A 17,603-nucleotide genomic window follows, 5' to 3' on the forward strand; every position below is an offset into this window, starting at 1 on the left:
AAATAATGTAAACTTCACTCCCGTTAGTCTAGGTTGGCTTTGATTATGAATGAAACATCCAATCTTTGAGATATAGAGCACTGCAAAATTACCCAACTCTGAATAACGCCAATACGCTCATGCAAAATTAACCAGTCATCACAAGTACTTAGACAACAATCATATTAAGCCATACAGGATTCCCATTCAACATTTCTATTGAACTATATCTGAAAGGAAAAATGAAGGCAGATTTCAAGATACAATCTGCTAAAATAACTCTCAACACAGCGTGGTGAGCACTTTTATTTACAAATATGATTAAAAGCTTACTTTTGCCTTGACAGTCATGCTATTTTACCTGAAAAAAATTGGAGTGCATGCAATAGTAAAGCATCTTACTGGTTTGTTTCGTAAGAAAATACACAGCTTGTAGTTATGAGTAAGCAACATTTATGGTCTAGATGGAAAATTCTATTAGAAGATCCCACTGACAGCCAGATTTACCTCCATTTCCTGAACAAAAAATCATTAAAAAATTAATTTGAGGAACCATTAAAATACTTTATGAAAATAAGTAAAAGCTCTCCTGAATTCCATCTATACAATATATGTGATAGTGCCTTGACCCTATTGTGCTACTTGGGTCCCAGGATTCACATACAGTATGCACATCATCTGCCACAGCAGAAAATGGTTTTATATATATATATATTTATATATATATATATATATATATGTATGATTAACACTAGGCCAGGATATCCTTGCCAGCGTTTCTTTTTAAAACTCTATTTCCCAGAAGCACTTTGTATGATCGACATGTACATCAAATTCTTTTGTATCAAATTATTCAATCTTAATAAAATTTCCTGATGAATAAATACCAAAAGAAAGCTAGCAGCGAGTAAGATAAGGCTGCAGATATAACATTTGTCTTTCTGCACAGATTTACAAATTATTTGTAATGCATGATCATATAAGCGATGTACATCCTGCTTTCCAATTTCACAAAAAGTATGATTGCACATATATCAATACTGTGTCATTTTAAAAGGTGACCAACAAATGGTCAGCGTTCTTGTTAACATTAACAATGGGGCCCTGATTATAAGGAATTTAAGGACTGTACAGGCACTAGTCCAGAGGTGATGTCTGCCCTCAGTAAGTGAGCCCATGATTAGAATACCTGGGCAAGATTATGGCAATGTTTTTCATCTATAGTCTTCCTTGGGATAGTCCAATGTAACCAAATTTCCAAACCCAAGACTGAGGCTTTCCATGTCAAAGCTTTCGATTTCTCGTCCTTGCCTTTCCAGTAAATTTCGTATTCTTTCTGTGCGTTCCTTCTGAAGTGCAGCTAGTTCTTCTTCAATCTGGAAGGAAGAAATAAATTATTTTTAAAAATTTTCAAGCAACATTTTTTTGTGCTCCAATGTGTGGTACCCATAAGCATGTTCAGAATCCAAATTGAATGAACTTTTCTTCCTCAAGTCACCTTCCTCTTCCTATGGTGCTCCAGGAAACCATCTGGTATATCATGTAAGTAATCATTCACATGTAAATCCAATGAATGTTGGCAAGCTACAGGGAAAAGTAAAAATCACATCCAGGCCAGATCTTCTTAGCTGACATCCATACACAATAAGAAGTCTCACAACACCAGGTTTAAGTCCAACTGGTTTAATTGACAGCACTAGCTTTTGGAATCTCAGGCTTCTTTATCAGTTGAGTGGGATTTCAGTTCAAACAGGGCATATAAAGACACAAACTCAATTTACAAGATAATGGTTGAAATGCGAGTCTTTACAGGTAATTAAGTCTTAAAAGTACAGAAAATGTGAGTGGAGAGGGGGCCAAGTTCAGGTTAAAGAGATGTGTATTGTCTACAGTCAGAACAGTTAGTGAGATTTTGCAAGCCCAGGCAAGTTGTGGGGGTTATAGATAATGCGACATGAACCCAAGATCTTGGTTGAGGCCGTCCTCGTGTGCAGAACTTGGCTGTCACGACTTGCCAGGGCTTGCAAAATCTCACTAACTCCTGGCTGGAGACAATACACACCTCTTTAACCTGTACTTGGCCCTCTCTCCACTCACACTGTCTGTAACATTAAGACTTGATTACCTGTAAAGACTCGCATTCCAATCATTTTCTTGTAAAAGGAGTTTCTAACTATGTATCCCCTATCTGTGAACAGAACTCCTACTCAGCTGGTAAAGGAGCCTGAGACTCCAAAAACTAGTGCTGCTATAAACCAGTTGGACTTTAACCTGGTGTTGAGAGACCTCTTACTGTGCTTACCCCAATCCAATGCTGGCATCTCCACATCACGGCATCCATATATAAGACAGGATGTTCCTGGCTGCTGTGGCTCTGCTGTAATTTCACTATATATTTGACGAAGTTGCCTTCCAGTGATGCATTGGAAACAATTCTAAGTTCCCAATCTTTGCACTTCTTGAAAAAGGGGGGGCGTCACAGTAACCAAGAAATCTTCTTTCAATATAATATTTCCCCGCTATTTCTCTGATATATTTGCTGAACTTGTTGACTAATTATGATCATTTTTAATTAGGATTCAGCTGGTGTTGATGGGATCTTGAGCATAAATTAGCTAATAATTTGCCTATATAATAGCCCTGCACTTCAAAACTCATGAAAAGTTGAGATATTGCAGACAGATTCTTTACAAATGAGTTCTTGTACATGATTGACAAAAACAAATGACCATAGATCGCCATCAATCTAGCATGCAAGATAACCCCATTATGTCCAAGTCCCCAAAATCAAGCTTTTGCATTTACTTGGTGTCTGAGTCAACCCCTTTTTCTGCCACAACATACTATGCCCACATTAGAAGTTGATATCAGTTTTTCAACCCTACAAACGGATGATTTTGTCACTAGTACCTTATAATGGATTACAAGGCAATACAGACAGGGTTGCAAAGACGCCTACACAGAGCAAACCCTGCAGGATGAATGACAAAGATGGTGACAACCCACATCCATTGCTCACTTTTATATTCAGTGTATACATTGCTGTTTCTAGATAGATCGTGAGGCTACAAAGGTTTTTATATATCTATCTATAGATACAGATATGCTGACATCTATGATAATGAAAACAAGCTACGGCATTTCAGTCTAAAATTGCATTAAGAATTACTAACCAGAATTTGCTTCAATACAATTTTGAAGTCAATTGACGCTATGCAGTTTTTCAATTATGCTGCAAAACACGTCTTCCTGTAATACACTTAACTCAAGAAAAATTTTGTAGGAATTCAGTTACTTGTGTGGTCCAAATGATTCGCAAAAGAAAATATTGCATACTTGACTAGTTGCAATCAACAGCATCTAATCTCTAAATACAGATACTACAGAGATTGACAATATTTAACAACATTTTTCTTTTGTTCAGTCTTAGCTTTAAAGGGCAAGTTAAATTCAAAGTAAATCTCCCAATTCCTTTGAATGTACTATTAATGTGATTTGAAACTCAAAACATGCATTTGTTTCCAGTAGAAGTTTGGCTGAAACAACTTTAGCTGATTTCACTTCAACTAACTTGAGAGGATAGTAAGATATTGAAAATGAAATGTTCCAGTTTCAGACTTAATTATGACACACCATCTATCGATGGATCAAAAATCAGTCGAGAGAGCATAATCTGGAGCCAAATAACGCCTCCATTTAGGATGGGAAGCTCATAGCATTTATCACCTTTACAAAAAAGCATGATTAAATGTGTTAACTCATTTATCAAGAGATAAGGATCACAGAGGAGAAGCCATTCCCAGACCTCCACCATGCACCATGTCAATATTCCAACATCACAAACAGCATCAAAAAGCATTGCATTCAAACCACTGTGCTAGGTTTCTACCAATTGAGAACACTGATGATCTTAATGTTAAAAAAACTATTTCCATTTTTAAATTATTATAAATTTTAAGGAAAAATTTTCACATCACACTTAGCTTGCTACACTTACAAAAAAGTTGAGAGAACGCATGAACTACTATAGGCAAGGATATGTATAGTTTTGATTTGCACTGACCTTTTGTTCAAGGCGCGCTCTGCGCAGTGACACCAGCTGCTCCAATTTCTGAAACTCCCGCTCATGCTGTGCTTCAGTCTGCATCTTAATTTTACTCTGATAGGCATTAAGTAGCTCCATTTCTTGCTGAAGCTGATGTTTCAGCGCTTGGCACTCTGCTTCCTGAGCTTCATCTAGCCGCAGCTAAAATGTTTTAAAAATATTGTCAATACCAATGCACTCGTCTAGAAATTTCTGGAATGTGATCAATTTGATCATTACCTCAGACAAAAGAACAGTGGATTAGAACTTTGTAATAACATTGTTAGTCATGTATGAGTTTGCTGTTCTTAAGAATTTTTTGAATGTAATAGGGAATGTAATTTTTGTTAACCCAAAGTATTAAGGGATAGGGTGCAATTTAAACACTTCTTTATGAAGGTAGACTGCATGAAATAACTAAAGTTCACCAAATTAACATAGGTTATGGCTGAGGAAGCCAAAATGGGAGCACAGGCACAAAAATAAATGTCCCCCATTTAATTGTCATTAAGCAAACATTATATAAACATAAAAGTTAACTTTTGTTTAGAAAAGGCGCAATGGCAGGTCCCCCTCAATAAATCAGACTGATCACTGGTATACTTTGCAGCACCTTACTGTTCTCGTCTATATTAAAACATCCTTCAACACGCTGACTTTTACAAACACAGTACAAGGATCATGTTTTATGTAATTTCACAAATGTGAATGGTTCATTATTCTAATAAATATTTAATCAAACAAAATGTTACTAAGTGCAACTGCCAGAACAATTAAAAATAAATCCTAATGGCTGTTAGAATATGAGCAAAGGACATATATCCCAAAATATCTAGCTATTTTAGCTTAAAAGAGAAGGTTTATTAATTCCAGGAGTGAAATTTAGAAAACACCTCCAGACACAAATGGTTGTTAGAAGTTTGGAAAACTCCTCCACAAATGGCAACTGATGCTAAATCAATTATAAAATCAGAGATTGATTTTTGTTCACCCATAATAAGGGATAGTGGGCAAAGGTGGAGTTAGGTCACATGATCTCACTGAATGATAGAACAGGATTGACAGGCTAAATAGTTTACCTCTGTCCCTATTACATTCAATTTAGAAAATATTCTTGAGAACAGCAAACTCATACAGGACTAACAATGATCATATCCAAATTCATAAAATTCTAGATCCCAGTAATTTTGTAGCAGTCCTACAAAATCTTATAAATCAAGTGAAAGTATATTTGTGATGGACATTTTTCCATGCTTTTTGGAAGAATTTCAAGTCTGCACTTAGAACTTAAAGGGATCCAATGGCAGTCATATGAATCTATAAGTAAACTAAATCAAAATGTAAGCAAATGTAAGTAAATATTGTGAATGCTAGAAATCCAATATAAAAACAGAACATGCTCAAAAAACTCAGCTGGTCTGGCAACAGCTATGGACAGAAAAACAAAGTTAACACTGAGTCCATAGGACCTCCTCAGGGCTAAAGAGTGGGAGAAATGTGATGGATTTTATAGTGCTGAAGAGGTGGTGGGGGAATATATGGTCAAGGATAGGTGGAAGCAGGGGAGATTGGACAAGATGTTTTGGGCAAAAGACATAGGAATTGTTAATGATAGTGTTAAGGACACTAGTAGGACATAAGCACTCTTAAAGGTTTCACAGTTTCAACAGGGCCAACTCAATGACAGAGCAAAGGCACCAATGGACACATTTAGGACAGAAATGGCCTGACTGCTACTATTGAGTCAAGACTAACACCATGATACAGAAAGGGATTGTAGGGTCAGAATCCCCTCCAACTAGACTTCATGAAATATTAAAACCCATGCACACAAGTATTGCAAATAAAAAGGCCAGAGCTCCCTCAAAATGAAAATGCATAAAGGTATACCATTCTGTAAGGAGTTAATTTCAAAAATCCCAACATCAAAGCAGAACTGATACTCTGAAAGGATATTGGAACATTATGACAAGAGGCATAAGATAGCTGCCATCAGATAACTCAATTAAGAAACTGAGGAGGCTATTGTCACAAATGGCTCCAGTAAGCAAACAAACAGCATTCACATGGTGAAAAGGGGGATGAACTTTTACATGCCAATCAGTTTGAGAGATACCTCACTTTAATGCAGGCCATTGTTCTAGTTATGGAAATAACATAAGCTCTGAATGAGTTTGTCGAGACCAAAGCATGCAATAGTCTAGATTAAAAGGTGCAAAGCACTGACCATCTGGCAGAATGATCTCAGGAAATATGTTCACCATTCAGCAGGTGCCTTCAGGAAATATGTTTATGATATTTTGATAAGAACCATCACACAAAAAAAGTCAAATTGCGGGGGAGTTTAAAAATCAGTCTAACTGATTAAGTGTCTCCATAACCTGAGCAATGGCTGCAGTCAAGTGAGGAATCTCCCACTCATCAGCCATTCACACCCTTTATCCTCTGCGCACTGCTATTAGCTGTCTCTTCCCCTGGTTTCTATGACTTTGACTCATCTTTCATTCCCTCACCCTGCAGCATAAGTATCTCCCACTTTCTATTCCTTTTGGCTTTGACAAAAGATCATTTGACAAAGCCAAAGGCTTTGACAAAGCTCTTTTTTCTCCTTACAGATGTTGCCAGACCTGCTGAGATTTTCTAGCGTTTTCTCTTTTAGATTGAGGATTGAACATTTAATATCCTTCATAACTAATTAAGAACATGCAATAAGTCCAACTAAAAGCCTGTAAGCCTAAAACACCTGTGGTGGGTAAATTACTTGAGGGAATTCTGAGGGATAAAATACATAGGCATTTGTAAAGACAGGATTTGTGCATGGGAAATTATGCCGTACAAATTTGTTAGAGTTCTTTGAAATGACCAGGAAGGTTGATGAAGTGACCAGAATTGGCTTGACGGTAGGAAGCAATGTGTAATGATGGAAGGATGCCTATTGGACTGGAAGCCTGTGACGAGTGGTGTGCCTCAGGGGTCAGTGCTGGACATTGCTGTTTTGTTATCTATATCAATGATTTGGATGAGAATGTACAAGACATGATGACACTATAATGGATGGTATTGCAGACAGTGAAGGTTATCAAAAATTGCAGCAGGATCTTGATCAGCTGGGAAAGCGAACCAAGAAATGGCAAATGGAGTTCAATACAGAAAAGTGCAGAGTGTTGCATTTTGGAAAGTCAAATCAAGGTAGGACTTTCACAGTGATTGATAGGGAGTATCATGGACCAGAGGGACCTTGGAATTCAGGACATGGTTCTCTAAAGGTGAAGTCACAGGAAGATAGGGCAGTGAAGGTGGCTTTTGGCATGCTGGCCTTCATCAGTTAGGGCACTGAGTGTAGGAGTTGGGAAGTTCTGTTGCAGTTGTACAGGGTGTTGATGAGACCGTATCTGGAGTAGTGTGTTCAATTTTGGTTGCCTTGCCAAAGGAAAGATGATATTAAATTGGAGAGCTCTGTAGAGATTTACAAGAATGCAACAATTTACAAGGACTGATTTATAGGGAGAGATTGGGCAGGCTGGGACTTTTTTCTTTTGAGCGTAGGGGATGGAAGGGTGATCTAGAGATGTATAAGATTATGACAGGCATGGATAGGTGAATGCACTCAGTCTTTTTCCCGAGCTTGGGGAATCGAGAACTAGAGGGCATAGGCTTAAGACGGGAAAGAATTAATGGGCCCTGGGAGCATCTTTATCTTTTACACAGAGGATGGTACGTATATGGAATGACCTGCCGGAGGAAGTGGTTGAGGCAGGAACATTGACAACATTTAGAAGGCATTTGGACAGATGCATAGATAGGAAAGGTTTAGAGGGATAAGGGCCATATGCAGGCAAATAGGGTTAGCTTAGAAAGGCTATTTGGTCAGCATGAACCAGTTTGGGCCAAAGGGCCTGTCTCCATGCTATAGATTTTATGATTCTACGAAACGGCACAGATTAAGGACAAAGATCACAGAAAATTATCCGTTAAGTTTTTTTTTTAAGATATCAAGGGCTTTTAAAATAGATTACATACCGCCTGTGAGGCCATCATCTCATTGATACTTTGTTCATACTGCTCTGCCAGGATGGCCAGTTTCCTTGTCTGTTCCTCTTTAAGTGCTTTTAGAACCATCTTGTGGTCACTTTTTGGAGTTACCTCCAGCTGGTGGTTCCTCAGTGCTTTGTACTGTTTTGTTTGGACTTTACACGTGTCTTGGAACTGCTTCTTTATCTGTAGCTCCATAGCCTGCACAGAAGCATAAAACAAGATCAATGTCACGGTCTCTAGGAACCTGTACATTGGCTCTTTGTTTTGAAGGAATACTTAGGTTACATAATTACAATATACTTAAATAAAAGCTGATATTACAACTACATCCAAAAAAAAGTTTGAAAAACCAAATGATCAAAAGATTCACATCTAATCAGGAGAAATTAACAACAGTAATCGATCATTAAACCTCTAAGGCCACATCAGAGAAAATAATATGCAGTTAAAAATTATATAAATGAATGAATAAAGCATTTGTCACAAGATATATGAATTAATGGCACAAAGAGATAACAGGTTTGATTGAGTAACCATTTATGAGACACGGCTGAGAGGTAACTAAAGTTAACAAATAATTATCCCAGTGAACTTTATGTTCCCCACCGTTTGAAGAGCAGTAATTGTAATCCCAATGTTCAAGACAGAAGGGAGCAAAAAAATGAAATCTGTTAGTTCACCTGACAGCAGTAGTAGGGAAAATACTACAAAACATTATTAAGGACATAGTAATGGGACACTTGGAAAATCACAATTATTAGATAGAGTCACAGTTTTATCAAAGGGAAATAATCTTAGCCAATTCTATTATTTCTGAAGGTGTAACCAGCAAGATAGAGGAACAACTAGTGGAGATAGTTTACTTGGATTTTCAGAAAGTATTTGTCAAGGTACCACATGATAAAGAGAATTATGCTTCATTGGATTGTGTGTAATATATTAACATGCACTGAAATAGATTAATAGCCAGGAAAGAAAGTAGGAATAAACAAATAATTTTCAAGTTAGCCTGGCTCTAGCTAGTGCAAGAATTAATGCTATGGCCTCAGCTATTTACAATCTCTATCAATGACTTAGTTGAGGGGATTGGGTGTAACACATCCAAGTTGGCTGATGATATAATGTTAGGTGACTAATTTGGCAGCGAGGAGGATGCATGGAGGTTGCAAAAGGATTTAGGCTAGAGTGCCCAAGAAAATGGCATATGGAATATAATGTAGAAAATGTGAAATGAATGCTAAAGAAAAATAGAAGGGAATGGTGACACACTGGAAAATGCTGGTATTCAGAGGAATCTGGGTGTTCTTTTACAGGAAACAAAATTAACATGCAGATACAGCAAGGAACCAGGAAAATGAAATGTTTATCTCTGATTCCTTTGTTATAAAGTTAAAATTGAGAGGTGGGGGGGGGCGGCTGTGCACTTCTTCCTTTTTTCAGGCACAGAGATGGCAATTCCTCATTATCCTGTATTCAATCCAATTGAAACAGCCAGGCAAACTTCGTACTGCTCAATTTCCATAATATCAGTGTGCAATGTAGAAGCTGCTGCTGGATGGCTGCATGCTCATCAGGGGGCGAGGAAATTGGATGCATAGCCTGTGCTTTGGTTAGCTTGCACATCTTAAAGAAAGTCTGCTCTTAAAAAGGAATGAACTCATTATACAGAAGCTGCTGCTAGTTGACTGGCTGGGGAGGAAATGACCATGAAAAACAAAAAAAAGAGAGTAACCAGTAGAGAAGGATATTCCAGGTTTTCCAACATGGCAGTGGAGGCATTAGTACAGGTGGTGAAAAGGAGGAGAGAAGCCATGCTTCTAGAACATACGAAATAGGAGCAAGAGTAGGCCATCTAGCCCTTCGAGCCTGCCCCGCCATTCAATAAGATCATGGCTGATCTGTCGTGGCTCAGTTCCACATTCCCGCCCTCTCCCCATAACCCTTAATCCCCTCGCTTATCAAAAACCCATCAACCCGCGTCTTAAAAATATTTAGCGAGGCAGCCTCCACCACTTCAACGGGCAGAGAATTCCAGAGATTCATCACCCTTTGAGTGAAGTTCCTCCTCAACTCCATTCTAAACTGCCCCCCTTTATCTTGAGGCTGTGCCCCCTAGTCCTACTGTCCTTTCTGAGCGGGAAGAGTCTCTCCACCTCTATCCTATCCATCCCATTCATCATCTTATGTCTCAATGAGATCTCCCCTCATTCTTCTAAACTCTAACGAGTACAAGCCTAGTTTATTCAGCCTCTCCTCATAGTTCAACCCCCTCAACTCCGGTATCAGCCTAGTAAACCTCCTCTGCACTCCCTCCAAGGCCAAAATATCCTTGCGTAAGTGCGGCGACCAAAACTGCACACAGTACTCCAGCTGCGGCCTCACCAATGCCCTATACAGCCGCAGCAAGACCTCCCTACTTTTATATTCAATCCCCCTCGCGATGAAGGCCAGCATCCCATTCGCCTTCCTGACCACCTGCTGCACCTGCAGGCTGCGTTTTTGCAACTCATGCACAAGGACCCCAAGGTCCCCCTGCACCGTCGCCTGCTGCAGTTTTTCGCCATGTAAGTAATAGTCCTTCCTACCATTATTCCTACCAAAGTGGACCACCTTGCACTTGCCAACATTAAATTCCATTTGCCAGTTCCTGGCCCATTCGCCCAACCTACCCAGATCCTTCTGCAGACTCTCCACACCCTCCGCGCAATTTGCCGTTCCACCAATCTTGGTGTCATCAGCAAATTTCGACACCCTACACTCGGCTCCCTCCTCCAGATCATCTATATAAATGGTAAAAAGCTGAGGCCCCAGCACCGACCCCTGGGGCACTCCACTAGTCACCAACCACCAATCCGAATAGCACCCATTGACCCCCACTCTCTGCCTCCTATTTGACAACCAATCCTCTATCCAAGCTAACACCCTACCCCCAACTCCATGCCCCCTTACCTTCTGCAATAACCTTTTGTGAGGTACCCTGTCAAACGCCTTCTGAAAATCAAGAAAGACCACATCCACCGGCTCTCCTCTATCCACCGCCCTAGACACATCCTCATAGAACTCCAATAAATTCGTCAGACATGACTTCCCCTTAACGAAACCTGCTGCGTCTGCTCTATCAAGCAATTCCCCTCAAGATGTTTCGCTATTTCCTCCTTGATGACAGATTCTAACATTTTACCTACAGCAGACGTTAAACTAACCGGCCTATAATTCCCTGCCTTTTGCCTGCCACCCTTCTTAAACAACGGCGTAACATTAGCTGTTTTCCAATCTTCCGGCACTTCCCCAGAATCCAGCGACGTCTGGAAAATAACCACCAAGGCATCCACTATCACCTCCGCCATTTTTTTCAGAATCCTTGGATGCATTCCATCCGGTCCTGGGGACTTGTCCACAATCAGTCCCTCCAGTCTGTCGAGCACCGCCTCTCTAGTAACAATAATGTCATCGAGACCCTCCAGTCCTACCACCTTTCCATCGCTAACACCCGGCAAATTATTCACGTCCTCCTCCGTGAAGACCGAAACAAAAAAGTTATTCAAGACCTCAGCCATTTCCCCATCCCCTACCACTAAGTCCCCCCTTTCATCCTCTAAGGGTCCAACGTTCACCCTAGCCAGCCTCTTCCTTTTTATATATTTATAAAAACTCTTGCTATCCTTTTTTATATTAAGCGCTAGCCCAGCTTCACAGTTTCTCCTACCCTTCTTTATCAACTTCTTTGTCAATCTTTGTTGACATTTAAACCTCTCCCAATCCTCTTCTCGCCCACTACTCTTAGCTACTCTAAACGCCTCCGCTTTTAATTTAACACTTCCCTTCACCTCCTTCGTTATCCACGGCTTATTACCTCTCCTCCTACGGTCCTTTTTAGCCATCGGAATAAATTTCTGCTGAGCACCAAGAAAGATCTCCTTAAAGATCCTCCACTGCTCCTCAGCAGACCTACCTTCCAACGCGCTACCCCAGTCAACATTCGCCAATTCTTCTCTCATCCTACCGTACTCCCCTTCTACAGGGGTCCAAATGATTCTCAAGAATTCCCTTCTCAGGATGAGTGTGGCCAGGAGGTCAATTCTGACTCTGGTCCCAAGGACCTGCCAGCAATGTTGCATTCAGTACACAGGTGGTCACAGTCAATTAATTCATCTCTAAAGGACATCTCCAACCCACTGTAAACTACAACTTCATCACTTGCCCATCAGAAATTACAACCTGGCCTCAAAATTCAGACACTCAGCTTACCCTTACACACCTTTTCATGTTACCAGTTTTGCATTCAAGTCTAGCTCTTTTCATATACCTCTAGCTATTCATCCAGGATGATTTTAAAAGATGGAAACATGTTTAAAACCTGATGCCTCATTCTGGATTTTAAAAGGGAATGCATTGGTCTTAATCTTCCAGAATTCCCTAGATTCTAAAATGGGCCTCTGAATTGAATACAACTAAGAAAGAAGAGAGAAAACATGGAACAATAGACCAATTAGCCAGGCATCAATAGTTAGAAAAACATCTGTACCTATTAAGGAAGTGATAACAGGGCAGTTGGAGAATCAGAATACGATCAGAACTAAAAAAATTTTGGGAGGGAAAAATCTATTAGAGATTCTTGAGATTGTAACTAGCATGGTAGATAAAACAGAACCAATGAATGTGTATATTTGGATTTTCAGAAGATATTTAATTGTGCCAAGATTTTTATATAAGATTAGAGCTTATGGGACTTGGTACCATATAAACATTTATTGAGGATGGTTAATCAACAGGAAACAGAGTTTTAGGGTGGCAGGATTTTTTCAGTTATGGGATATGGGTGTCGTTGACTAGGCCAGCATTTATTGCCCATGCCCAATTACCCTGGAGAAGAATGCTAATAGTGCAGTGCAACAAATATCATTGCTTGGGTCTCAGCCATTTGCTAGTTACTAATTATAACTTAGACGAGGGGCCAGAGTGCAACGTATATATGTTTGCTGGCAATACAAAGCCAATTAGGACAGTAAGATGTGATAAGGATGTGAAGTGGCTACATCAGTATATAGACTGGTTATGTGACTCGGCAATAACGTGACTGATGAAGAATAATGAGAAGTGGGAGAGTTACCATTTTTGTGGGAAGAATGGGAAGGCTTTTTAAAAAAAGCTAGAAACTTGTAAATGTTAGAATGTTAGTATTCTTGTACATGAATCAGAAAGTTCACATGTAGACGCAAAAGCAGTTGAGAAGGTACATTAATCTTCAATGCAAAGGCGTCGAGTATAAGATACGCAAGAATTCTGCAATTAAATAGGGCTTTGGATAAGACCATGCTGTATATTTTTGTCTTGTGCTCGCCTCAGCCAAGGCAGGCTATATTGGCCTTTGTGCAGGTTGCAGCAAAGATTGATTCCTGGGGTGAGAGAGCTCTCCATGGTTAGTATATTTCAGAAGGTCCAAATATACTAATCAAGGAGAGCTTCACCATCAATTTTATTTGTAATACCTTCAAAAAAAAAACTCATGACTGTTTGATATTCATCAGTTACATGGTTCTGGTTTCAGTGTCACCTAACAAATGCAATGAAATTGAGTTTGTGGGGCCAGTTGAGAGAGCTGATGTCTGCAGAGATTCCAGTTGCATACAAGTTTCAAAGAACATAGAACATAACAGCACAGTACAGGCCCTTCAGCCCTCAATGTTGTGCCGAGCTATGTCCAATCCCAAGATCAAGCTATCCCCTCCCTATCATTCTGGTGTGCTCCATGTGCCTATCCAATAACCGCTTGAAAGTTCCTAAAGTGTCCGACCCACAATCACAGCAGGCAGTCTATTCCACACCCCAACCACTCCCTCAGTAAAGAATCTACCTCGGACATCCCTCCTATATCTCCCAACATGAACCTTATATTTATGCCCCCTAGTAACAGCTATAATCCACCCAAGGAAATAGTCTCTGCACATCCACTCTATCAATCCCTCTCATCATCTTATAAACCTCTATTAATTCACCTCTCATCCTCCTCTACTCCAAAGAGAAAAGCCTGAGCTCCCTCAACCTTTCCTCATAAGACCTACCCTCCAAACCAGGCAGCATCCGAGTAAATCTCCTCTGCACTCTCTCCAATGCTTCCACATCCTTCTTATAGTGAGGTGACCAGCACTGAACACAATATTCCAGATGTGATCTCACCAACATCTGTAAGTTCGTATTTGAGACAGTCCAAATTTGAAAGCTAAACCAAAGCATCACATTTCTGGGAAAAACGGTTTAGGTGACTTTAGGTTACTGGAAACACAGACTATGATCTCAAGTTGAGGAAACAGAAGCTGATTTCAGAAGCAGAAGAGTATAGGCAGGTTGAGGTGAGGGTGCTTGCTGCACAGTTGAAAAGACAGAAACCTGAAGGCTGGAGTTAACAATGGGGATAAGAAAAGTAACGTTGCTCTTTCAGTCATCCTGAAGGGGCCAATTAACCAGAGCCAGTCATTTTGATGAAAACCATGCCCATGGAACTCAGGTTGGTTCGGAGTGACTGCTGGAGGAGAATCAAGTAGTTAAGACTGGCATGGGGATTGGAATTCTAACTTTACCATAGGAAGACAGAGTTTTGGAAGACTTTGCGCATAGGTGAAACAAGACTGCCACTAAATTCATGAGATCTATCTTTGTTGTATCAGCAATTTAAAATGTAATTTATAGTTTCCATTCAATACAATTTTATTATTAGTGTTCAATTAATGTTGATTTTGATTTGATTGTTAAAGTAAGTGAAATCTTGTCTGCTTTTTTTTTTACACTGGGGTCATTTAACACATCACCAACACTCCCCCTCTGGAAAAAGGCACCACGAGTAAAACATTCTCATAAAGGATCCATTTCAACTGAAATGTGAAACTAAATTACAATGGCATAGGTTAATGCCCTGCAGTGCTCACTGGTTACACAAGGACCTCAAATGCACTGATTGGCATCATGGGATCCCTCTATGGGGTCACCAGTGCATGCAGACAAGCAGTTGGGAGAGATTCCAAGTAGTTATAACTGTCTCCTCCTGGTTTCAGAAGTGCATGTGGCCTGGATATCTATAAAAGTGACCCTTAAGGCTTTAAAGGCCACTGCTCTATGCAGCAATGTACACCTCATGTCACCAATGAGGCAGGAGAGCCCACCACTGAAAGCACCATCCGTACTGGACAGCAAACTGTATGCCAAAGTAGTTCAGTTGGTTTGTTCAGCATTTCCCTCTCAAACCAATCCAGACTGCTTCTCATTAGGTTGTCACACTGATACTTCCCAATCCTACTACTCCCGAGAATGGAGTACAACATTTTTAATGTAATTCATGTTTTGTTTCATGGGTTTGCAAACACCTAGGTCAGATTGGTATCCTTTTTAAATATACATACTCTGCTTGTGTCCAGGTCTGCAAAGTCTCACTGGTGTTTAATGATTTTTCATGATAGGAAGTATCCCACTTACTTTCCTCCATCCTCTCTTTTTGGAGTTTTGGATATGAATCATGAACCAAAAAACTCAGTTTTAAAATCCCTATCTTTTAAGTACCTCGCTGCTATATATTTTCAAAATCCTCAAGGTTATCTGATATAAAATCTAATTCAAACCCATACACAATTACATATGATTTTTTTCATGGCAAATTTGCGTAAGTTTAAAACGGAGCACATTATCACTGATCTTGCATAAATGTGATCTTCACAAGAAAGCTATTTTATCATTACCCTTTCTAACTATTTTTCACCCTCTTATGAGCTTTGGCATGCACAAGAGGACTCCAGAAATGAGTTTGTATACGTTTTTTGTTGCCTACTGTAAGAGGGAGTTTAGAATAACTTGGGACTAAAAGACAAACAGACTGAATACAGTATGGAGAAGTCACAAAGTGCCTGGAATATATTTTATAAAGGTACTGTTTGCATAGTGACACATATAACCACTGTTAAAGAACTTAAACATGTACTTTTGAAAACATTATATTCTGTATTAAAAGCATATACCCGGTCAATGGTACAATGATTAAGGCATGTTGAGGTGTAGTCAAGTAAAAAGAACCACATTCCTCAGAAGAGGACAATGCAGCTACTGAGTGAGGGGAAAAGCAACTCTCATCAGTATGGACAGTGCTTGAGGTCCCAGACAGTTCACGAATAGAATGTACATTCCACCTGATGAGAAAGTATCAGGTGCCTCTGAGAAAGACTTCCGAAGTTCACAAACTCACATAGTCCCAGAGGGTAAATGTAATTGGCCAAGATAAATAATCCATACTAACAATGATTGGCTCATGCCAGCTGAGGTGAGCAGAAGGGCGGACAAATTACTTCCGAAAACTGTATAATTGTAATACTGGGAGTAATGCAATTTCATTGAGATTTGGAACTATCCAAATCGCTCTCCTTCATACATTGACCAGGCCTGAAAAATAAATGTTTTTAATCAGAATACTGTCTCCATGAGTCTATGTACTAGCTGAGCTGTAATTAAGTGAAAGCCAGTTTTATACTTAGCCTCTGAAAAAAGCTCCCACACCTACACGATCATATTCTAGTCACACAAACTTTTCATTGGAAAGCACAGACGAGTACAGAACCACTGATTCCACCAGTCGAAATAAGATTTTTGGACATCTCATTACTTGTATGGTATGAAAAGTTCATCTCATACCTTTAGGCTCTTTGGCTGTTGTCTGAGTTCCAGGACATGTTTTCTGTGTAGTTCCCGCTCTCGGCGGGTATTATATTCTGTTTGATTCTCCAGTTCAGTCTGATGCTGTAAGCGGATTAGATCAATCCTAAGTTTTTGCAACATGTTAAGTTGTCGAAATTCAAGTTCTTGCGTGGACTCATCATGACGAATTAACATGGCATGCTCCATCTCCTTTTGGGTTTGCTTCTTATTCACTTCCTATTAGAAAAAGTCATATTAAATGTTTATATTGTGCATGCATTTTAAGTAATCCAATAAATTCAGCGACTGAGTTACGTTCTTAAATTAGGCACTTTTAGGTTTACTTTTTTTGTTAAAAATCTCAAAGAACTGAATTCTGGAAAATCTCCTTTGCACCTTTTCAAGGATCCTCACAACATTCCTAAAGTGTTGATCCTGTTGTGGTCTAATCAAAGCTTTATGCAATATCAGCACAACTTCCCTGCTTTTGTATTCATTGCCTCTATTGATGCCCAAGAGGTCATTTGCTTTACTAATTATTTTCTCAATGTGTCTTGCCAACTTCAAAGTTCTCAACACAGGAATATAGAATGACTTGGGACTAAAAGACAAACAGAGTGAATACAGTATGGAGAAGTCACAAAGTGCCTAGAATATATTTTATAAAGGTACTATTTGCCCCTGCGGACCCTTTAGAATTGTACCATTATACAAACTCTCTACCCATTCTGCCAAACAGCATCGCATTGCACTTCTCTGATTTAAATTCCATCTTCCACATGTCAGCCAATTCTGCCAGCCTACTACTACTTGCAGTTGATTGGCAAAAACC

At 39.6% G+C, this 17,603-nt stretch overlaps 1 protein-coding gene across 3 annotated transcripts in view; it reads right to left on the minus strand.

Annotated features, from left to right (window-relative positions):
• Window positions 1-250: 250 nt before the first annotated feature.
• The window catches only part of taok3a (TAO kinase 3a), a 136,360-nt gene continuing 119,007 nt past the window's right edge, over window positions 251-17,603 (minus strand). For all 3 annotated transcript variants that reach the window (XM_080208421.1, XM_080208422.1, XM_080208420.1), the window contains 4 exons: window positions 16,769-17,008; window positions 8,084-8,296; window positions 4,043-4,225; window positions 251-1,355 (listed from right to left, as the gene is read on the minus strand). In XM_080208421.1, the coding sequence (XP_080064547.1) occupies window positions 1,194-1,355; window positions 4,043-4,225; window positions 8,084-8,296; window positions 16,769-17,008 (798 nt within the window). In that variant the 3' untranslated portion in view covers window positions 251-1,193. The remainder of the gene's footprint in view (window positions 1,356-4,042; window positions 4,226-8,083; window positions 8,297-16,768; window positions 17,009-17,603) is intronic.

The sequence above is a fragment of the Carcharhinus amblyrhynchos genome, chromosome 20 (genome assembly GCF_965287045.1).
Source record: "Carcharhinus amblyrhynchos chromosome 20, sCarAmb.v2.hapA, whole genome shotgun sequence".
Taxonomy (NCBI): Eukaryota; Metazoa; Chordata; class Chondrichthyes; order Carcharhiniformes; family Carcharhinidae; genus Carcharhinus; species Carcharhinus amblyrhynchos.